At 33.4% G+C, this 24,893-nt stretch overlaps 1 protein-coding gene across 1 annotated transcript in view; it reads left to right on the top strand.

Annotated features, from left to right (window-relative positions):
• LOC105470745 (ankyrin repeat domain-containing protein 30B-like) overlaps positions 1–24,893 on the top strand; it is a 135,891-nt gene that overhangs the window by 29,166 nt on the left and 81,832 nt on the right. The window contains exons 12-22 of the mRNA XM_071068728.1: positions 1,089–1,119; positions 3,900–3,972; positions 10,209–10,287; positions 10,613–10,674; positions 13,611–13,701; positions 15,602–15,663; positions 17,970–18,060; positions 20,229–20,257; positions 20,353–20,425; positions 22,371–22,432; positions 23,916–24,006. Coding sequence (XP_070924829.1) covers positions 1,089–1,119; positions 3,900–3,972; positions 10,209–10,287; positions 10,613–10,674; positions 13,611–13,701; positions 15,602–15,663; positions 17,970–18,060; positions 20,229–20,257; positions 20,353–20,425; positions 22,371–22,432; positions 23,916–24,006 — 744 coding nt within the window. The remainder of the gene's footprint in view (positions 1–1,088; positions 1,120–3,899; positions 3,973–10,208; positions 10,288–10,612; positions 10,675–13,610; positions 13,702–15,601; positions 15,664–17,969; positions 18,061–20,228; positions 20,258–20,352; positions 20,426–22,370; positions 22,433–23,915; positions 24,007–24,893) is intronic.

The raw sequence follows: 24,893 nt of genomic DNA, 5'->3' as shown, positions 1-24,893 counted from the left end.
TGTGCCCTGGGAGGGCATGGAAGCTCCATGCCCCTTCCCCCATAACTTGCCATATGCATCTATTCATGTGTCTCCTTTGTGATACCCTTTATAATAAACTGGTAAATGTGTTTCCCTTCATCTTTGGGGCCCTCTAGCATGTTAATCAAACCCAAAGAGGGAGTCTTGAGAACCCCAACTTGAAATCAGCTGGTTAGAAGTTTCAGAGACACAGATTTGCAATTGGTATGGGAGGGCAGTCTTGTGAGACTGAGCCTTCAACCTGTGGAATCTGAGACTATTTCTAGACAGATAGTGTTGGAATTGAATAGAGGACAACCAGCTGGTTTCTGCTACAGAATTGATTGCCTACTTGTTGGTGGAGAAAATCCTCCAAACATTTGGTCGCAGAAGTCTTCTGTTTTGATGTTTGTGGTGTGAAAGCAGAGGGAAATCATGTGTGTGTGTTTCTTTCTATAAGTAGAACAGATCAAGAGAGACTACTGTATCCTCTGTTCTAACTGCTCCGAGTTCATTTGTCTAGAAATTATACTTTCTAAGGTTGACACTGTCCACTTATACTAATTCTGCTAATAATACAATTTTCTGTCAGTCTTATAGGATTCTGTTTGCATTATGGCTATTGTACACTGTAGTTCACTTTTAGATATCAAATTGTGCTAAATTCGATTTTTCCTCTCATTTGAGAACTATAAAGGAGGGGAAATAATAGTTCTTAATGCATCAATTTTCTACCAGTAGTATACTTAATAATAGTTTTACTATAGTCTTAATGTATTGTCCCAAAGGAATGCTGTATATCAAATTATCTCAGTCTTTATAACAAAGCATCTGAGTATTATGCTTTTTTATACAATATCTGGATCATGCATGAAAGTGTGCATGATTCTTTTAAATTAAGTTAAAGTATCATGATGTCTCCCAGGCTACTTTCAGACTCCTGGGCTCCTCCGGTGATCCTCCTGCCTCACCTTCCCAAGTAGCTGGGATTACAGGCATGTGCCATCATGCCCTCTTATGTTTTTAATATTCTGTATTTTCTATCTATATTTGTTGATTTAATGTATTTTACTTTTTCTCTTTAATAGTGCATGTGAGTTCTGTAGAGTCTATATTCAGGTAAGACTTTATGGTTTTTTAAAACGTATATTTTAACTCAGAACATATAGAGGAAAGAAATCACTATCTGTTGAGTATTCTACTCTGGGCTAGACAAATATTATGTGCTTAATATTTATCATCTCACATAGTCATCACACAGTTTTGTAAAACATCTGTGCTACTATCACCTACTTTGTAGTAGTCAGTCAAATGTGGTTCAGAGAGGTTGATTAATTGGTCTATGATTTCATAGCTAAAAAGTAACTGACCCTTGAGTTTGCCATCAGCCTACCTTGCTCCCAAATCCCTTCTCTTGCCCCTCAGCACAGATTGATGGATACCTGTGCATCATTAGGATCAAGGTCCAGGTTCAGATGGGATGAATTCACAAAGTCACATTTTGTCATATGTTAACTCTTTTTAGAGATTTCCCTTAGAACACTGGTTAATCCAAGACTTTGTTCTAACATGTTTAAGAGTTAAAGAGGTAGACCAGTACCTTGTTTTTATCATCAAAGTTTTTAGAGCAGATCTGACTTAGTTGTGGTGACAAGACATAGGTTTTTGTTTCATAAGCAAGACCAGGTAAGTCCTATAGATGAATTATTTTACTCTTATTGGAGAATATCTATGTAGAAATATGTTAATCATATTTAGAGGCTATTTCTTATAGATTTCTCGGTTTACTGACTTCCCAGCTTAGTTTTTCTTCAAAGTAGTACCCTGCCTAGTTGCATGAACTCTTCTTTTTTTTTTGCTAGAGTCTTTTTTTCTTCTTCCATGACTTTTCTATGATCTTTTCCTGATTACTTTCTTCTCTGCTTTCCTTGGTGTTCTTTTCTTCTATTATTTTATTGCTTTCTACCAGCCCCATTTTTCTATAGGTAAAATTAAAAGTACATGAAATTTTAGGATTTTAAGGACTCTTGGAGACTAATCAAAATACTTTCATATTTCAACCTGTATTTAATATCCTGGAAAAATGGTTGTTCAGATGGAGAGTCTGAAACTCAAAGTGACCTATTTAAATATAGGAGGTAACAAGTAATATTTAAACTCATTTCAAAGCCCATTACTCTTGTTTTTATATCACCATGTAAGTGAGTGTTTGAATAATAGAAAGGAAGAGGAAATGGGTCGAATTAAACAAATCGAAAAGGATAAGAATGGAATTAGCTGGAGAACCCAGTGGAAGTAGGTAACAAGAGAATTAGCAGGGAAAGGCCAAGTCTGAAGAGAAATAATCCCAGGATTGGTAGGAGTAAGGGTTTTACCAAAGAGATCAGAATGTTGGATCTTATGACAAGTTTAATGAAGATAAATTAGAACAAACACAGTAGATATTGGGAGTTATCTAGAAAGGCATATTAAATATGGTACAAAAGAAGTCCTGAATAGGTCACTGCTTTTTTGCTTGTTTAATTGGAGGAATGGACAAACTTCAAGATTTCTGTTGAAAGGGTAAAAAAAAAAAAAAAAAAAAAAGTCTCTACGATCAGATAGAAATGTGCTATTCTGTTCTTTCACCCCAAATCTCACTGGAGAGGCTTAGAGCCCCTTGAATGCTAGGAGATTGAAGGTTGCTGAATTACACAGATCTGTGGCCCAGGGCAAGTGTCCCCTCCCCTTTGCCTCTTTTTCCAAGCCTCTAATGTCCTACCCATGTACATGTAAAGCAGGGGTAAGATTGGCTGGCAAATAAGTCAGGGAGCTTCAATTGGGTTTTTGGTAACATGCTTATGGGGGAGGTGAATGACTGACTGAGACTCCATTTAGTTGTTTTCCAGGAACAGGTAAATACAGAGCTTCTTGGCTGGTCATTGAATTTATCTTTTCAGTAATCTGTGCTTTGATGAGCTGAATATTTAAAGGTTGGAGACTGCCATGAAGCCCTGCAGAAGAAAGATGTGGAAGTGAGAGACACTTTCACTATATATAGTGGCTCCCACTTCCAGATCTTTCTCTCTGTGTATATACGGTACTTAGAGAAATCCAATTATCAGGACTCAGTTTTTCTAGCAGTCTCTCTCCTTGGGAATAAGTACAAAGATTTTTAAGGTTTTGCTAGTTGTTGTAGCCCTGAACAGGGAAGGACAAGTATAAAATAAGTAGTTAGATTTTATTATTTTTACAGTTTCACTTTTTGTTGAGAAAAATATTTCTAATAAGAAATATACATTTGTGATTTGACATTTGTAGGTTCAGCTTTTCAACATTTCAAATATTTCAGGGCACCCTCTGTAGTGTTTTAGGGTGAAGGGAAGCAACAAGGCATTCTTAAGTGGTTTTTTTGCTGAGAAACAAAGAATGTCATTTTCCTGTGACACAGATTAGTCTTTGAATCAGAGATAGATAATGGAAAAGGGATACGGTAACTGTGTCTTTCTTCCTCATTTTAGGTTATCAAGTTTGTTCCGGTTTAGATATCAAAAGTTATGTCAGTTATTAAGTAGATTTCTAGTTCATCATTGAGGACAGTTTGTGAGGACAAATTATATTCAGGGTATGCCAATTATATTGGCTGTCACTATTTTTTATGAAGCTAAGAGTGAGTGTTCATTGAATGTTATAGGTTGGGGAGGAAGAGTCAAAAATATGTAACTAAGATATTTTTTAAAAACAGAGGGCATATTTTAATTTTACCAAGAAACATGATTTAATATACAGAGGACTGATCTTTTCCCAGATTTTGCTTTTTGTTTTCATTTTTTAAAGTGAGCACCAAGATATGTACTAGCAGATTTTATTTTTAAAATATGTGAATTTGCTCATTTATGTTACATCTTTTTTCTCTAAAGTCATTTTGGCAAACAGACTATTGAAAATTCACAGTCTACAAAACTTGAGGAAGACTTTAATCTTGCTACCAAGGTAAAATGGTCACTTGTGAAGTTGATTTTCTCAGTTGGAATCTAGTTCTGTATAGTATTTACTTTTCATGTTTTGCAGTGCTGTAAGTATCATTATTTCATGTTGGCAATATAAAGTTGGTCAGATAAGAACATTTTATATAAAATATGAGTAGTTGATTTAAACTTTTTTTTTACTTTAGTAAATAACAAATGTTTGGTAAATACTTTGAGGTTGTGAGGGCCCAAAAAAGGAATGGGCTGGAGAATATATAGTGACAGGAACATTATATTAGAAAAAACTTTTCCACAGTAAAGAATATATAAAATCTGGTAAATTTTTATTTGGATAAGTGTACTTACTGTGAGTTTTAAAATTATCCTATTGTAACTTAAAAAAAAAAACCTCATGCTTAAATTTGTCTTTAATGGATCACGTTACTTATTATAGTAATCAAGGAATCTCTCTGATACTGTTCAGTTCCAAAACTGTGCCACATAGCATATAGGTTTTTTTGCACTTATTATTTTGATATTACGTAGTTTATAGGAGAGAGCTTTGTCTCAGTTTCTCTTCTTGGTTCTTTAAATACACCAAAATAATATTAGAAGTTGTGAAAATTTATTTGGGCATGGTGGTGCATGCCTGTAGTTCCAGCTACCAAGGAGGCTGATGCAGGAGGATTGCTTGAGCCCAAGAGTTTGAGACCAGTGTGGGCAACATAATGAGACCTTATCTCTAATTTAAAAAATAATAGTAGAAATTTAGAAATGTAAATTCTCTTTCTCAGAATCTGTATTATTAAGGGATGCCAGTGTGTTTTCTAAGTTACTTAATTAAAAGTATACTTTAAAGTCTTCATCTAAATGAAGAACGCAGGTTTTACCCCAATTAAACAACCAGTTCTGGAATTAGAGACTCTTAATAAGCATATGGCAAGATTTTAATTTCAGAATTTTTAAATTGCAGTTTTTAAACATATTGTTCTAGGATCTATGATCACATTTGAAAATTTTAAATTTCAGAAGATTTTGTATTTAGTTGTTTACATAATTGTTTTGAAGCTCTTGCATCACTATGAGATACCGCAAGTTAGAAAACATACTTGCGTGCATCCTTGTGTACCCAGAATACAGTCTTGCCTATAAAAAGCATTTTAAGAGGTTTTCAATGTGAATAAATAAGCAGACAAATGAATTTTTATGTTACGGAATGTTACAAGTAAGATAATATGCATAATATATCTTAAAATTAAATCTAATTCATTTCTAAAATATGGTTTAAATTTATATTGTCTTTTAATATTTAGAATGCATAAATTCATGTAAGTTATCTTGAGAAAATATGTCTTAAATAAGACAATCAGTGACATGTAGTAAAAAAGAAAGAAGGTTACGCTGTATTTTCCAGTATCTTCCAAGTGGAGTTTAGATTAAAAAAAAAAAAATTAATGAATTTAGTCTCAACTCATGCTCTTTTTTTTTTTTTGAAACGGGGTCTCCCTCTGTCATGCAGGCTAGAGTGCAGTGGCACGATCTCGGCTCACTTCCTCCTCCACCTTCCAGGTTCGAGCAGTTCTCCTGCCTTAGCCTCCTGTGTAGCTGGTACTACAGGCACGTGCCACCACGCCCACTTTATTTTTGTAATTTTAGTAGAGACAGGATTTTACCCTGTTGACCAGGATGGTCTCAATCTCTTGACCTCATGATTTGTCCTCCTGGGCCTCCCAAAGTGCTGGGATTACAGCGTGAGCCACTGAGCCCGGCCGAAAGTCATGTTCTATTAAACATATATTTTTAAGGAATACGTTACTCTAAAATTCTTATTACCAATACTTTCTTCAGGTGAAAAGTTTATGAAACATTCCTTTTTAAATTTTTTCTCTCTCTGTAGTAAGAAAATTCTCGCTTTTAGGTATTGGCTGACGACCATGTTTAACTAATTTGGTGTCTTCTTATATAATAATAAAATTTAAATCTTTATTACACAGGTATTAACAAAATAACTAATTATAGTGTAAATACTGATCGGCATTATAGGAATATGTTATGAACAAAAGTCTGTATTTTATGTATTTCATCACATGTCTTATAGTAGTTGTTTTTCATTTTCTTTCATGACTGAAGCTATACTTGATTGGTAAGGTCTCTTGTTTGTTTCTCCCTCTTTCACCTTTTTAAAAATGATTTACCCCAGACTTTTTTTCTCACAGAATACATTTTTTCAGTGTCTGCTTTTGAGAGGGCATCACTGTCTCCATTGTCAGCATATTTATTTACAGGTTTCTATTTAGTTGCTATACAGGATTTTCATTAATCAATCATTGCCTTCCCCATGATTTACTCTTTCTTTCTCTGTTTCTTGGAAGAAGCAGAATTTATACAATTATTTATACTTAGCTTTTTGCCACACAGAAGAGAAACAACCCATACCATTTCAATGCAAACCCAGTTAAATAAGGTACTATTAAAAACTAAAGTCTCACATTTTTCCACACAAGAGGTAATTAATACAACTGTGAAGAGATATTCCAAAATATAACATGTAATTTAACTTTTTAAATTTTAATTATTTCTATAATATTATAAACTTTGTAAGGGTAAATTTTTGTCCTAGGTTATTTTGGTTAAAAAAATAATCTAGGGGCCGAGTGCGGTGGCTGACGCCTGTAATCCTAGGACTTGGGAAGCCCAGGTCGGTAGATCACGAGGTCAGGAGATCGAGACCATCCTGGCTAACATGGTGAAACCCCGTCTCTACTAAAAATACAAAAAATTAACCAGGTGTGGTGGCGGGCGCCTGTAGTCCCAGCTACTCAGGAGGCTGAGGCAGGAGAATGGCGTGAGTCAGGGAGGCGGAGCTTGCAGTGAGCAGAGATTGCACCACTCTAGCCTGGGAGACAGAACGAGACTCCATCTCAAAAAAAAAAAAAAAAAAAGAAAAAGAAAAAAGAACAATAATAATCTAATGGATACCATCATATTTCTATAATAATAAATTATATGAAGGGGTGAAATGAAATAATTCATTCATTGATGGATACCACCATATTTCTATAATAATAAATTACATGAACGGGGTGAAATGAAATAATTCATTGAAGAAGGGTAAGATAAACATAGAGACTCCATGAGAGAGTCAAGATGACACAGATTATTATTAAAAAAAGAACAAAAAAGTTGTTTAAATGAGAGCAGGAACCCTCTAGAATAAAAGATATTATATAAATGATTTAAAATAAAAAATTAGAAAACATAGCCAGGTAATAAATTACGGCTCAGGTGTTTTTGAGTGACTTGTAGCTGATTTTAATAAAAGGCTGAAAGAAAATATAAGAATAACTATAGGTAAGAGCAATTTATTGTACTCTTTAAAATACCTAGTAGAGAATAATTTGAATGTTTCTAATATATAGGAAAGATAAATACTTATGGTGATTAATATCTCAATTATTCTGTTTTGATTATGTGAATGTATTAAGTGATAATATGTACCCCCAAAACATGTACATTTATACTGTGTCAACAAAAAATTTATAAATGGCCGGGCGCGGTGGCTCACACCTGTAATCCCAGCACTTTGGGAGGCTAAGGCAGGCAGATAATGAGGTCAGGAGATCGAGACCATCCTGGCTAACATGGTGAAACCCTGTCTCCACTAAAAAATAGAAAAAAATTAGCCGGGCGTGGGGGCGGGCACCTGTAGTCTCAGCTACTCGGGAGGTTGAGGCAGGAGAATGGCATGAACCCGGGCGGTGGACCTTGCAGTAAGCCAAGATTGCACCACTGCACTCCAGCCTGGGCAACAGAGCCAGACTCTGTCTCAAAAAAAAAAAAAAAAAAAAATTATAAACAAGGAACGAAAATTTAATTCTCACTTCTTTTATTAACTTTACGTTTTATATTTAATTTAGTCATATTAATGTAGAATGCAAAGTGAAATCTGTTTTAGGCCTTGTCAGCCTTATTGTGAATTATCAATTTTTGACTCTTTGGTTTCTGGTTTAAGATTTCTAATTTAATGTTTGACATATTCTTAGGTTATTTAACTAATTTATCTTACTCTTTGATGTAACCGTGGTAGCTGTTTTGAATATTTTTGATAATAGAGTATAAATAAATAAGCATTTTATTTAAGCTTGTTATTAAAATTACATTTTCTGATCATATGAACAATGTTCTTATTCTGTGTCTCTTAAATTTTTAATCACTTTTTTAAAATCACTTTTAAGCTAGAACACTCTCAAAGAAATACATGTAGAAATTATTAATCTCTAAAAATATTCTGATATCTTTTGTTCATAGTATGTATGTAGTGGTATTATATACACACAACAAATGAATGTATTCAATATTTGTGGATTTTTTAAAAGTAAAGTGCCTATTATCATAGAATCATATGTGAGGGAAGATTGTTAACAGAGTATACAAACTTAACATCGGAAGAATTGTTTTTACTCTTAAAATATCTCTTGCAATGGGGATATTTTATATTATTTCCAGGAAGCCTTATTAACTTTAGTCTTCATAATTATCAAACCTTGCACATACATTTGTTTATTTCTAAAACTCAGGAATCCTGTTGATTTGAATTTTTTAGTTTCTTTCTTCACTTCTCCTGTGAATACTGAATTGTGCTTGACAATCATAGATATACATAAAAACTATTAAATCTTGAACTTGAATAATTATTGCTTAATTTTCTTTATGTGAGATCTTTTCTCCAATTTTAAACTACCATCCTATATGGTATAAGTAGGCAATTTGAGCTAGTATTATATTGTTTACAGGAACATAAGAAAAGCATGTGAATTTTAAAGCAGGGTTTCACATTTCTATCTCACTTTATAGTAGTACTTAAAAATGCCTCATAATTCTATGGGTAAGCATTTCTCTTCTAAAATTAAAAATTTCAAGGTTTTTATATAGGTCATTTTGCAGAATCTTGTAGATTTAAATGTTTTCATTCAATTCAAAGATGCATATTGCAATAATATTTCAGAAATAAATATTTACATATATAAATAAAATTATATTCTTGAAACAAATTTGGAAATATATGACTGAGAAACTTAATCCCACGTTTTTCTCTCTCCTTTAATTTCATTTTCAAAATTTCAACAGTCTGTGTAGATTTGTGTTGCTTAATTCTACCCATTTAGTCTATCTTATAAATATTTATTTCCTTATCACTATGTAATTTTCCTCATGTAGATTATCTACTCATACTCCAAATGTATTTATCCAGATCTTTCTTCCAAGCCCCTTGGATGCCTCAAATCTTAGAGGTCTCAAACTGAAAGCATCTTTTTTTTTTTTTTTTATTCTTTTCCTGCCTCTTTTCTGACTCTTTGTAATCTACTCAGTCATCTGGTTTCCCCATCCTAGTAAATAACACCTAGGAAGTAGCCATGAAATGCTCAAGCACTTCAACCTCCATTTTAACCGTCCCCCACATCCTGCACTTCAACGTTCCTCCAGGTCACCAAGCCAGTCACACACCAAAATTTGTATTATCTACCTTCTTATAATTTTCCATGTCTTATTACCGTAATTAACTCTCTACCTATAATTTTGAAGTACTCCTTTCTAGTTTTGCCCCATCTCCCCATGTTCATCTATCTTTACATCACTGGAAGGGTCACCTTTCTAAAATATATTTGTAATGATGTAACTCATCTGCATATTGAGCGGATACCCATTACCTGAAGGGTTAAGTACACATTCTAGCACGACACATATCTTATATGGTTTGGCCCCATTTTCTCTCTTCAACTCATTTCCTCTGACTGTGTTCTAGTTTTACCATATCACTTTGGCACCCCTCAGTTGCCATGTTGTTTCATGCCTTATTATTTTGCACATGCTGTTGCACCTAGAGTCTTTGTATCCTGACTCTGCACTTTGCCTGTCCTTCCAAATATGGCCCCATTATGGCAGCATTTTCTGTGCTTTTCAGGTGAAACTGATTTTTCTCTCCTTTATGCCCTTATGTATTTTATTGACTTAAATTGTAGAACTGGTGAGTTATGTTTTTCTGTTCTTATTTGTTTTCACATGTCTCTACCATTTCTTGAATGTAAGCTAGAATTTATCTTCTGTGTGTATTTTCTGCTTCTACTAGGTTAGTGCCTGTGATTTGATAGATACAATGGATGTTTTTGTTTTGTTTTGTCTGACAAATTGAGTGAGTGAGTGAATAAATACAATTTTTTTCTGAAGATTTTTTTGTTGTTGCTTTTCGGTTTTTTGTAATAGGAGGGAGCAACAAAGACAGTAACTGGACAACAAGAAAATGATATTGGCATTATTGAACAAGCTCCACAAGATCAAAAAAGTAATGACGATTTTATTTTTTTATGCCAAAATAATAAAAGTGGTAATTTAGTGAATATCTCTGAAAAATTTTCTATGCTTAAATGCTATTATTTAGAAAACAATTTTGTAGACCAAATAACAATGTCTACTTAAAAAAATACTTTCTGCTGTCTTTTCTCATACTATCAATTCTTTTTTCTGAACCTGCTTCAATTTTGAATTTCTATTTTTGCTATTAACTCTTATTTTTGAAATATTCATAAATGGAAATAGATTTGTATATGTTTTTACACTTTACAGTAATAAATGTTCTCATATATGTGTCTGTGAATAACATTTTGTAGATAAGATGCCCACATCAGAATCAGGACAAAAAGAAGATATAAAATCACCTTCTGATTCTGAGGTATGTGTATTGTTGTTGATGTTATTTTAAAATTTAAGTAATGAGTAATCTTAAAACATAGAAAGATGATTTGACTTTATTTTCTCACCTCTGCATGTGTCTATATGAAATTATTTTCTGGCATTTATCAGAACGTACTTTTTAATCATGTGCCAAGTGGATAACAGTTGCATAGTGCAATTCTGCTGATTTGCAGTATTAATTTTGAAGCCAGTGTAGAATAGTGCAAAAGAAAATAAGGCTTAGAAGGCACCAGGAATCTATTCAAGTTCTGAAGTTAAATTTGTCTAAAAACTAAATAATTTATCTGCGTTCATTTATGGGCAAATGTATGATTCTATGTATATCTAGATATACAAAAGCTCTAACTGGATTCAGGGAGAAAGAGTTTAAACTGTAGTCTTAGTCTTGCTCAACTTGGAACTTGAAAAGATCATGCCTGGGACTTGAAAGTATTGGTATATTTTGATTATCCAGTATATATCTGAAAGAACATTTCAGGAATTGGATAAACATGAGAAATAGGACACCTGTAAAACTGTAATAACAACAATTTGGTTGAGTAGTATTTTAATAAGCAGGCATTCTTTTCACAAATAGAAACCTTTGAGTCCCTTTGTGGCAGCCATGTTTGCAGCCACATAAGTATCAAATAATAATGATGTATTCCAAAGTCACAGCTGTGGATGTGAAAGAGATAGGAATGGCCTTACCACTTAGAAGCAGCAGCTGCGTAGTGGTAACAACAATGAGTGGATGTCAAAAAATAAGTCTGTATTTTGGTTCTGTCACTTACTATCTATGGGAACTTGGAAAAAATCATTTAACCTAATCAAATACCAGTAACCTTGTTAATAAAAATAGTGCTCATATCTACCTCTTAGGTACATGTGATGAAATAATGTTGTAACAAATGTGAAAAGATTTTGTAAACTGGAAAGTCTGTATACGAATGTAAGATGAAATGATCAAAGTGGCATTTATGTGAGAGCAGTATTGTTAGCACAAGAACGGGGAGTAGGAACAGGCATGTGGATTTCTAATTTTGGGTAAGGGGATGGTAACTTTCAGCAGGCTACAACTGCAGATTTTCCATAGAAATATAGCAGTTTGGAAAGTTAGACTTTCCTGATGAGATTTTCAATGTTTTGACCTGGAGTAATTTCTTTCTGAGCACTAACTGTGTTAGGCAATGAGACTCTGAATATCCAAGATGAGGGATTATGCTGTAGTAGTAGGAAGAGAATAACAAATAGAAAAAACTTATAAGTTACTATAACTTTTTCTTAAAAACAAAACAGAGAATGTTTGGTTAGAGAAAATTGAAGAACTTTATAATTAGCATGGGTGTGGGAGTGGCAGTGGAATTCTGTGGTCAGAGTAGATCTTTCTGAGACTGCCATTTAATCTCCATCTCAAAGATGAGGCGTAGGCCATATGAAAGTCTAGGAGGAAGACATTCTAAACAGAGAGAACAGTGGACCGTATTTGTTCATCATTTTGTTCTTAACCTAGAATGACTAGGAAGTAGAAAGTGGGGTAACCACCAACATCATCATCATCCTCATTATTCTAAAGTGAAGAAAAATCTGCAAATATGTGTCTGGCACATGTTACACGTTTCACGAATACATGTTTTTGTTTTTCTCTTTTTATGAAGGCTTGCTCTACTTTTCTGAAGTTGTGTCTTAATCAATCACATACTTTATCTAATGACTTTGCTTTCATTTAAAAGTAACATAAATAAAAGTTTTCCTTCTGAATCTTTCCTTTTATTCAAGCAGTTCTTTATCAGCAAAAAACTTGTAAAAATTATTCTTATTATCTTAAGCCCTTGTTTTCCTAAATGAAACAATTTCTACAGAGTTCTATTCCTACTCTGTATGACATACTCTGAAAATTCTCTTCATGCCCTGCATAGTTTTTAACAAAAATTCTATATTTATGCATATGTCAAGTGTTTAATCATCTTGTGTTCTGTTTGAAATGCCCTATTATTTTTGGTGAGGACTACAGAGTAAGGCAGATACTTTGAATTTAATTCCTTTTGTACACGAGTGAATTTTTTCTGAATATGTTTTATTTTCCATGCTCAGTAACCTAGTCAATAGCAACATGAAGATAAAAGATAAGTTTGATATACAGAGCACATTTGAGGTTTCCTCTTGAAATGTTTTGGTGTTCAATATGTGAACAGCTTTAAATCTAATTACCTTTAAAGTAAAAAAAAAATATGTTTTAAGAAATTTTTTTTTTTTTTTTTTTTTTTTTGAGATGGAGTCTTGCTCTGTCACCAGGCTAGAGTGCAATGCCTGATCTCAGCTCACTGCAGCCTCTACCTCCTGGGTTCCAGCAATTCTCCTGCCTCAGCCTCCTGAGTAGCTGGGATTACAGGCACCTGCCACCATGCCCAGCTAATTTTTGTATTTTTAGTAGAGATGGGGTTTCACCCAATTGGCCAATATGGTCTCGATCTCTTGACCTCGTGATCCACCCGCCTTGGCCTCCCAAAGTGCTGTGATTACAGGTGTGAGCCATTGTGCCCAGTCCATAAACAAGATTTTAAATAAAAGTATTGAGGCTTGTTATTTTTATTATTTTAAAATTGAAAATATTTATTGATGTGGCTCACACCGTAATCCCAGTGCTTTGGGAGGATGAGGCGGGCGGATCACTTGAGATCAGGAGTTCAAAACCAGCCTGGCCAACATGGTGAAACCCTGTCTATCCTAAAAATAGAACAAGTTAGCCAGGCGTGGTGGCTCATGCCTATAGTCCCAGTTACTTGGGAGGCTGAGGCAGGAGAATTGCTTGAACCTGGGAGACAGAGGTGGCAGTAGGCCAAGATCACACCAAAGAGCCACGCTGTAAGACTTCATCTCAAAAAAACAAAAAAATGAAATAAACAAATTATTTATTGATATTATCTTTAACAGATTATCTCTAAGAGTGCTGGACAGAATTATATGTGTTTACCTGGTGCTATATATCAAGATGATGTCGAAACAATAAATCACAAAATAGAAGGTAAGAACAATTTTTTTAATTTAAAACACCATTTGGCCAAATGTTTGTCTAAATGCATGAGGACTGATATACTCTGACAGCCAAAGAAAATTATTTTTTAAATGCATAGCATAGAAGAACAAAAGGAGTGAAACTTATATGTCTTCTCAGGTGTTAGCAACAGATTATATTGACAGTGCCAAAAAAAAGAGCGGAATTATTAGTTTAAATTCAATATACTGTAAGACCTGAGCAAAGGAGTAAAAGAGGAAATGAAGACAGAGGAAGACAGAGAATACATGGAGTACATGAGGCAACAAGAAGCAGGCTTATATAATGGCGGATGGTAAAATAAAATAATTCTTTAGAAAAAGATAGGTCATGGTTAGAAAGATTTGAAGAATATAAAGTGACCTTTCATTACCAAAATTTGCCAGGGAATTATAGCAAAATGTTGTCTCTCCTGTCTTTCTCACTGGTGGGGAAGCATTAGGGATGGAAGCACCTGACCATGGAGAGTTGTGTTTTATCTGCAATAGGTGAATATAAGCATATTTGCACAGCCATGCATGTATATAATTTGTCATATAGACTCGGTATAGATCAGAAGTTTTCAAACTGTAGAAAATCAGCTGAATACCTTGTTAACAATGCACGCTATGATTCAGCAGGCATGGGATTCTGGCATTTTTAAATAAGTTCTCAAGTGATGCTGATACTGGTGGTCCTTCAACCTTACTCTTAAGTAGCAAGGGAACAGCCTTTCCTTTGGAAAAATCTGGAAGAAGGGCAGTTGGATAGAAGGTCAAGACATAACAGGGTCAAGGGAAAGCATTATATTGCTTTTATTTCTGAGTATGTTTCTGGCCAGAGGGGAAAAAAGGTAAATAAATAGTAATTACAGATGTCAGATACTACCCCTAATCAAAGAGAAAGAAAGTGTTGGGAAAATCGATTTTAAAAGATGTTGAGTGGGAAGAATCAAGACCACAGATATAGACATTATTTTGGCTAAGGAAGAGGGATTGTGAGGCAGGAAACGGGGCAAGAAAGAAGATAGCTAGGCAACTTTAGAGTTTCTGAAAAGGAAATGTGAGTGAATTAACTTCAGATGCATTTAGAATATTTCTGTTATATATTCGTTTTCTGCCTCATGGCTCTCAGTACTCCTTGGACCTTGCATGGACCTTGATTTAATTCTATGAAATGTTGGAAATTTAGGTTACTTACAGCACTCATTTTTCCTATAAGTTTCTAATGTTTCTCCAAGGAGTCACAAGTTGATTCTGAAGATATTGTTGCATTGAGGAAATACTATCTCATTGTAATTAAAGTAGCTTTTAATTTATATGCAGTACAAGTTCTTTAAGCTTATTTATCTAAAACACATTCACATCAAATATATTGTCATGGCCTACTGAAATTTCAAAGGATTGGATGTATATTTTGCTAATATCAAAAAGTTAGTATCTTGAAGAATCTTACTTATTGATAAATAATCTTTTTTGAAGAACCGTGTAATAAAGACTGCTTAATCAAACTAAGTAATAATAAAAAATAAAAACTTAGAAATGACAGATGATAGGTAATTAAAATTATCTGAGTGAACAGCAAATATCTGACATAGTGGGTTTCATGGGAGAAGAGAATATGACTTCTTTTGTGAAGAAATAATTAATACAAATTAGTCAAACTTTTATTTTTCTTTTGCATTCTAATGAATATGAAGTTAATTTTTAGATTTTTAAGATTGCAGTTCTAACCAATTGACTATAGAAGTGGTGGTTATTATCCACCAAGAGAATATATAGGCTACAGAAGAAAGTCCACAGATTCATGAATGAAAATAGATTTGTATATGTTTAAAAAATTTATAATAAGAAGTGTTCTTATGAATGTGTCTGTGATTAACCTTTTATAGATCAGAGGTTCCCAACAGAATCCAAACAACAGGAAGATAAAGAAAATGCTTGGGATTCTGGGGTATTGTATATTATTGATGTTATTATTCTCCAAAAATGTTAATATTGAGTGATGTGAAAATACAAAATCAGAGGCTTTGACTTGGTTTTCTTACCACTGCATATGCTCAGAAGAAATTCTGGTATTTCTAAAAACACACTTGGCTGGGCACTGTAATTCATGCCTGTAATGCCAGCACTTTGGGAGGCCCAAGGTGGGAGGATCACCTGAGTTTGGGAGTTCGAGACTAGCCTGGTAAATATGGTGAAATCCTGTCTCTACTAAAAATACAAAACTAGTTGGACACGGTGGCACATACCTGTAATCCCAGCTACTTGGGAAGGTGAGGCAGGAGAATTACTTGAACCCGGGAGGAGGAGGTTGCAGTGAGTTGAGATTGTACCATCACACTCCAGCCTGGGTGACAGAGTGAGACTCTGTCTCCAAAAAAAAAAAAAAAAAAAAAATACTTAAAAAAAAATCTATGTGCTAAGTAGATTACTGCTTGATAGTGAAATTCTACTAATTTTCAGAATTAGTTTTAGACACGAGTTTAGTATAGTATAAAAAATAAAGCTTAAAATTCACCAGTAATTCACATGAGTTCGAGGGAAAGTTTGGCTGAAAACTAAAGAATTACTCTGAATCCACCTTTGGGCAAATATATGATTTGGTGGTATATCTAGATGTAAAAAAATTCTAATTAGATTAATAGAAAAATAGTTTAAGCTGCGGTTTTGTACAACTTGAAACATGAAAAGATAATGCTTTGGATTTGAAATAATTGACATATGTATATTGTCCAGTAGAGATCTGAAGGAACATTTGAGGAGAAAATAATGCATAAAGAATAGGAAACCAGTAGGACTGTAATAACAACAATTTGTTTGAGTAGTGTTTTAAAAAGTAGAAATTATTTTTACAAATAGAACTCTTTGAGTCCATCTGTGGTAGCCATGCTTATAGCAACATAAGTACCAAATAATAATGATGTAGTCCAAGGTCACAACTGTGGAAAGACACAGGAAGTGACTGACCTCTTAGATCCAAGCCCCTGCTGCACAGTGGTAACAGAAATGAGATGTCAGTAGACAAGTCGACTTTATCTAATTTGTCCATAGACAAAAAAAAAAAAAGACTTTCTAATACTTGTCTGCTTTCATTTAAACATAACATAATATAAGTTTTCCTTAGTACTTTTTCATTTTATTCAAGTACTTTTTCTGTCAGCATTTTATCAAAAACATTTTGATTATTTTAAGCCCCTGTTTACCTAAATAAAGCAGCTTCTACAATGTTCTGAGTATACTTTATATGACTTATTCTTAACATTCTCTTCATACCATGCATCATTTTTAACACTAAATAATTCTATAATCATGAATATTTTCGATGTTTAATGCAGTATGTATGTGCGGCAGCCCTCCTTTCCAGGGAACACCAGCTGCAGGGAGTCTGTCCCTTGCAGACCTCTGACCCGGCGACAGATGAATAAAGTACATTGACACACAGATATTCTGCTGTGTCAGTCCAGCTGAGAGTGTCCAAGTGGCTTATAGACTCCCTGCTGAGTTCTGTAAACAGTTGCCACTATGGCCCTGATCAGCTAGTCAGACTCACAATTATTCAGTAAGATTAATTAACAAAAGCTTGAGTCAACACCATTAGAGGGTAATTGACATTGTGGACTTCCCGAGTAAAAAGCCCTTAAGCACCTGTGGTACATCAAAGGTTAGTCTTAAGATTATATGAGTAAATTAGCTAGCTAGGTAAACTACTCAGCCTTCCTTTATGACTACTTTAATTTGTTTAACTAAAGGTGAAGATCAGGTTGCCTTCAACCATATCTATTACCAAAATTGTGCAAACTTCTCAGTCTTCCAAGCAGCTTTGTGTCTATCTCTATAACTATCTCTAATATTTTTCCCACCAGCCTGATTGAATTCCAACTTGTGTTATGGCAGGTAGCAAGTGTATTATATTTTGTTTGATGTGCCTTCTTGATTTTTGGTGAGGAAGATAAAGTAAGATTTTTTAAGTGAGTTGCTTCTTGAAATATGCAGATAAGTGTATATTTTTGTCAATATTATTTATTTTTTCATGCTCAGTAACTGAGTCAATAGCTGCATGAAGATAACTGGTAAGTTTTGATCTAGATAGCATATGTGAGGTTTTCTATCAAAATGTTGTGATTTTCAATATGTGCCTATCCTTAAATCAAATTGCCTTTGAAGCCAGAAATTGAGTTTAAAAATAGTTTAATTAGGAAATTTTATGCCTCTTTTGATTTTAAAATTGAAATTATCTATTGATACTACTTTTAACAGAGTCTCTTTGAGAGTGCTACAAAGATTCAAGTGTGTACACCTGAGTCTATTTATCAAAGTGTAACGAAGCATATAAATAGAGAAGTAGAAGGTAAGAACCATTTTTATTTGAAAAGTCTTTTAACCATATGTTTGTCTAAATGCATGAAGACTGATATACTCTAATAGCCAAATAAAATTACCCACTAAATACATAACATTGAAAAGAGAGGAATAAAATGGTAAGTTACATTTTATTCTTTGTATAAGTTGGCAACAGGATATATAGAGAGTACAAAAAAAAAAAAAGAAACCAAATTATTTGAATCCAAAATACTCTAAGACATGAGGAGAGTCAGGAAATAAGTAAGAGAAAAGGAGTAAAAAAGGGAATGAAGACTAAGGAAGACAGAGAGAGTATAGGGAGTTCATGAAGGAAGAAGAAGCAGGTTTATTAAATGCAGATGGGAAATATATATATATATATATCTAGAAAAGATAGACAATGCGTAGAAATATGGTAAGAATATAAAATGATCTTCCAGTACCAAAACTTGTCAGAAAATTATAGTTAAAGTTTTCTCACTTTTCCTGTCTTTCTCACTACTGGGAAGGCATTAGGAATGGAATTATCTGAGCATGCAGAATTGTGTTTTATTTGCAATAGGTGAGTATTAACAAATATGCATAGGTGTGCATCTATATAATTTGTCATATATACTCAGTATAGACCAAAAGTTATGAAACATTAGAAAATCAGCTGAATACCTTATTAATACACAGTATCATTCAGCACAATTGAGTTTCTATTAGTAAGTTCTCAGGCGATGCTGATACCAGTGGTACTTGGAGCTCGCTCTCAGAAGCAAGGGGAGAGGCCATTTATGGGGAAAATGTGGAAGAAGAGCAACTGAATAAATGGTCAAGACATAACAGGGTCAAGAGAAAGCATTATATTCCTTTTGTTTCTGAGTATGCTTTTAGCCAGAGAAGAAGAAGAAAAAGATAAAAAAGCAGAAACTGTAAATTTAAGATACTCTCACTAAACAAGGAGAAAGGAAGTGATGGAAAAAGAAATTTGAAACAGTGTTGGATGGAAAGAATTCTACAGAGTTAGAGGGTTTTGTTTATTTTTTATTTTTATTTTATTTTTTTAATAGAGGCATTCTAGGCAGATAACAGGGGACAAACAAGAAAGAAGGTAGGCAGGTTTTGTCCTCTGAGAAGGACAGTTGAGTGAACTCTCTTCAGATGCATTTAGATTATTTGCACTCCCGAAAGTAGTTTGTGGGCACTCCAGAGACTACCAGAAGTGGGAGAACCACAGTGACTCATTAGGTTTCTCTGTTACAATCAGGCATGACAAATATATATTTTGTTGATGTTAGCTATTCAAATGAGATATATTTGAAACTAAGAACATTGACTTTATTTTTAAGAAAGTGTTGAATTGCCATTCCACAAAAATTTATTATAGACTAATGATACACCAAATCAGATGAATTGTGGGAACTAAAAATTACTGAATTTATATTTGAATAATAAGATTGCTTTTTAAAATAAATATTGTGGTGACTTAACAATATAAAAAGTTATTTGTGTTTAATACATCTATTGCAATTAATTTTTATATAAATATGTGAATATTGAAAGCTTATAAATTATTTCCATGATGAGTTTTATACATCTTGCATGAGTGGATCAAGAAGCATTCAGATGGATAAAATAGAGGATACAGAAATATAGGCATATGATTACACCATATGGTTATGGAAAACAATGAATATTTATATTTAGTATTATGACCTAAGTGTATATCCAAGCTGATCAATTCATAACACTTCACAGATGAGATGTCAATTCTACATTCAACTGAACTCTCATCATAACTATGTACCTTTCCAAAGATAGGCCCGTATTAAAGAACATGATGAATAGAATAATATAAATGATTCTAGTGTGTTTCGTTAAGTACCTGGTATGGCATTCCATGTTCAGTTTTGACATTTATTTTCTCATATCAATTCTTTTTACATGTGAAACACAATCTTGCTTTTGAAGTCTTAACTGCATGATCTGTGAAACCTATATTTATATTTTCTTCAGTGTATTCTTGTCATGTGTGTGTCCTAAATAAACCAAAAGAAAACTTCCCAAATCTAAAGTATTCATTCTCAAAGATGACCAAGAGGACTCAGTTAGATACTCTCACTGTTTTCATTTGTGGTTGGCTTTGTCATATTTACTTATGATTGATGATAAATCTCTTTCGCTTTTTAGAGCCTCCTGAGAAGTCATCTGCCTTCAAGGTATTTAGTTTTATAATTTCATTTTGAATGACTTAACTATGTATTTTGTGAAGTAGCCATTCTTGATTAATCATTGTTCTTCCAAACCCATTTAGCCTGCCACTGAAATACAAAACTCTTTTCCAAATGAAGCCTTCAAATGCAAGAAGGAACAACCTTTGACGGCAGGTAAATTTCAACTTATGTAAAGACGAATATTTCAATATTGGACATTTTGATAATAGTCTTTCTATCCCCAATGCTGTATTTTTTTCAACTTTGCTGAAAAAAATTTGATCTAGATAATGCCAATACTGGTATTTGTGTTTGAAAACCCAATCTTACAAGAACAGTAATTTATAATATTTTAAAAAAACATGTAGCCTTATTCTCAAGTGTTTCCACTTTTGTATCCTGAAACTGTAATGTTTTCTATTTTGAACTTCTGTATTTCTTACAGATTCAAGGAGGTGAATTTTGAAAGTCTAATTTTTGTTTAGTGCTTTGAAGCTTGATTCAAATTCCATGGTTTACTTCGGGGATTGCATCTTTTATTAATATAACACTTGTTTTTTAACATTAATTACCTCATTTCCGGTGTTGTCACTTTGAGAATCCTAAGAAAATCGGTAACTCGGATTAGCGAACTCTGTGTGTTTGTGTGTATGTGTCTGCATGTGTGCCTGTGTGTGTCTGTTTATGCGTGTGGTACCTTTCCCTTGTAAAGATGAGGATAGTAATTAGTCATTTATTTGTGAATATTTGATAAACACACTCTTTTTCATGAAACTGTGATTCTGAAGCCTTTGGCTTTAGAGTCTTTGTATAGTACTACCGTTTATTGCCTAGAAGTAAGCAATATTCTAAACTATTTTAAAAACTATTCTTATGCATGTTTAAACATTTTACAACATGTGTGCAAGTTCATATTTAATATGTAAAATATTTTTCAACTTCTAAAGCATACATGGTTGTACAGTGTCATATTGTAATATTCAGCAATTCTTTTTTTATCTGCATTATAATTTTTAGAGACATCCATAAAGAGCACAGTTAAGTGTCTTTTTAAATATTAGGTTGTTTATGAAATTCCATTGTATGACTACACCATAGTTAATTGCACAATTTTGATGCTGATTAATAATAAATAAAAATGAAAGCATGCAGATTTCAGAGTCTTTAAGTTAGTTTTATCTGCTGATTTTTTAGTTATTAGAAATTAAAACTACAATATTTAAAGTATTTCTTTTTGGAATCATACATTCCACTAACAATTTGACCTGTGACCCACAGATTATTAGAGCTATGGTGTTGCAACATGTTAGATCTCTGAAATTATCCAGGGTACACTTCTAAAAATGAGTGAAAATGGCGGCGTACCAAAGTATGATTTGAGTTTCTTGGACCCTCTGCACGAAATGTGAACTTTGGGGATGCTGATCACAAGTCAAATTTGCTTTTTAAAACTGGGTATACAGTTGATGGATGTCAAATGATAAACGAACCCTTAATGATGAAACGGTCTTTTAAGTTTTAGTTGTTCATGTTTGCTTTTTTCTTTAACCTGATTCAAATAGTTGTAATTTGTCCTTTTTTTTGATAAAGAAAACTGGGCGTTGTTTTTGGTATAAATTCATTTTCTGTCTCATGGGCCTGAGAGCTCTGCAAGTCTTGTGTGGGCCTTCATTTTATCCTGAGACATGTGGGAACGTTAGATTACTTAAGATTGCTTGAGATTGCTGTGTCAATCAAACTAAGTAATACTACAAAATAAAAATTTGCAAAGAAATGAGAGATGATAGGTAAAGTTTTCTGAAGGAACAGCAAATACAGGACATACTGTGTTTCACAGGAGAAGAGGGTATGATTGCTTTGTGAAGAAATAATTCATACAATTTAGTCAGATTTCTATTTTTCTGCATTCTAATGAATGATAGAATGTTAATTTTCAGACTTTTTAGATTTCAATTCTAATGGATTGACTATAGAAGTAGTGATTGTAATCGACACAAAGAATATACGGGCTACAGAGGAAAAACCACAGATTCATGAATGAAAGCAGATTTGTATATGTTTTGAAAATTTATAATAGAGAAATGTTCTCATGGATGTATCTATGATTAACCTTTTATAGATCAGATGATCCCATCAGAATCCAAACAAAAGGACAATGAAGAAAATTCTTGGGATCTAGAGGTACTATGTATCATCAGTGTTTTCTTAATATTAGTATTGCATGATATGAAAACACAAAATCAGAGGCTTAGACTTTATTTTCTCACTTCTGCATATGTCATCCCCAAATTATTTTTGGTATTTTTCAGAATATGCTTCATAGAGAATCTATGTGCTGAGTAGGTTACTACTTCATAGTGAAATTCTGCTAATTTGTCGGATTAATTTAAGAAGCTAGTGTGGCATAGTATAAAAAATAAGGCTTAGAAGTCACTAGCAATTCACATGGGATCTGAAGTACGTTTGTCTAAAAGCAAAAGAATTATACTGAGTCCAGTTATGGGCAAATATATGATTCTGTGGTTTATCTAGATGTACAAAAGTTCTAATTGGATTCGTAGACAGTTTAAACTGCAGTATTTTAAAAGCTGGGACCTGAAAAGTTAATGGCTGGGACTTGAACATATTGACATAATCTTTATTGTTCAGTATAGAGCTGAGGGAACATTTCGGGAAAAAGACAAGTCTAAGGAATAGGAAACCTGGTGGGACTATAATAACAAGAGTATTGGTTGACTAGTCTTTTAAAAAATATAAATTATTTTCACAAATAGAACTCCTTGAGTCCCTTTGTGGCAGTCAAGCTGCAGCAGCATGAGCGTCAAATAATAGTGATGTATTTTAAGGTCACAGCTGTGGAAAGACATAGAAAGTATCTAACCTCTTACAAACAAGCAGCTGCTGCCTGGTGGTAACAGCAAAGGGTGGAAGTCAACAGACAGGTAGATTTTATCTGATTTGTCATTAGACAAAAAAACTTTAATATTTGTTTCTTTCATTTAAACATAACATAATTTTTTTCTTAGTGCATTTACATTCTATTCAGGCACTTTTTTTGTCAGCATAGATATGTCAAAAACATGTTGCTGAATTTAGGCCCCTGTTTACCAAAATAAAGCAGCTTTTCAACATTCTGTGCATATATTATATGACAGACTCTAAAAGTTCTCTTCATGACATGCATCATTTTTAACACTAAATAATTCTATAATCATGAATATTTTAAATGTTAAATCTGGCCTTCAAATGTTTAACATTTTAAATGTTTAATATTTTAAATGTATAATGGCAAGCAGCAAGTGTGTTGTATTGTGTTTGAAAAGTCATATTTAGTTTTGATGAGGACTACAACATAAGTTAGATATTTTTAAGAGAGATACTTTTTGAAATATGCAAGAGTGAATTTTTTCATGAATGTGATTTCTTTCTCCTGCTCAGTAACCAAGTTAATGGCTGCATGAACGTAAAGATAAGCTTGATGTAGAGAGAGTTAAATGAGGATTTCTGTCAAAATGTTTTGATTCTCTATGTGTCTGCTCTTTAGTCAAATTGGTTGTAAAGTAGGAAATTGTGTTTTAAAAAAAGATTTTAATAAGGAAATTTTGATACTCTTCATTATTAGGATTTTTCCATTTAAATTATTTATTGATATTACTTTTAACAGAGTGACCGTGAGACTGTTTCACAGAAGGATGTGTGTTTACCCAAGGCTACACCTCAAAAAGAATTCCATACGATAAGTGGAAAATTAGAAGGTAAGAACCATTTTTTACTGAAAATGTCATTTGACCAAATATTTCTCTAAACTGATGAGGAAGGATATCCTCTAATAGCCAAAGAAAATTACCTCCTAAATGCAAAGCATGGAAAAAAAGAGAAGTGAAAGTTGAATTGTGATAAGTTATACGTCTTATCAGGTGTTAGCAACAGACTATATTGAGAGCGCTGAAAAGGAGTTGAATTACTAGTTTGAATTCAAGATATTCCAAGACCTGAGGAAAATGAGAAAATAAGAAAGAAGAAAGTAGTAAAAGAGGAAATGAAGCCTGAGAAAGTAGAGCGTACAGAGAGTACATGAAGGAACAAGAAGCAGGTTTATATAATGGAGGATGATAAAATGAAATGATTCTTTACAAAAAGATGGGGTATGGTTAGAAATTTGGGAAGAATAAAAAGTGACCTTCTCGTACCAAAATATTCCACAGAATTACAGCAAAGGTATTCTGATTTTTCCTATCTTTCTCACTGGTGGGAAGCCATTAGGGATGGAAGCACCTGATCATGGAGAGCTGTGTTCTATTTGCAATAGGTGAGAGTAAGCATATATGCACGGCCACACATGTATATAATTTGTCATATGCACTCCATATAGACCAGAAGTTTTCATAGAAAATCAGCTGAGAACTTTGTTAACAATTCACACTGTGATTCAGCCGACTTGGGATTCTGCATTTTTAATAAGTTCTCAGGTGATGCTGATGATGGTGGTCCTTGGACCTTGCTCTGAGTTATTTTTGATATAAATTCATTTTCTGTCTCATGGGTTTGAGAGCTCCTGAAGTCTTGTGTGGGCCCTGATTTTTATCCTATAACATGTGGGAATGTTAGATCACTTAAGGCAACTATTGTTTCCTATACATTT

Source organism: Macaca nemestrina, chromosome 9, assembly GCF_043159975.1.
Source record: "Macaca nemestrina isolate mMacNem1 chromosome 9, mMacNem.hap1, whole genome shotgun sequence".
Classification (NCBI taxonomy): Eukaryota; Metazoa; Chordata; class Mammalia; order Primates; family Cercopithecidae; genus Macaca; species Macaca nemestrina.
The sequence above is the reverse complement of the archived record's forward strand: the minus strand, read 5'-3'. Positions and strand labels throughout refer to the sequence as shown.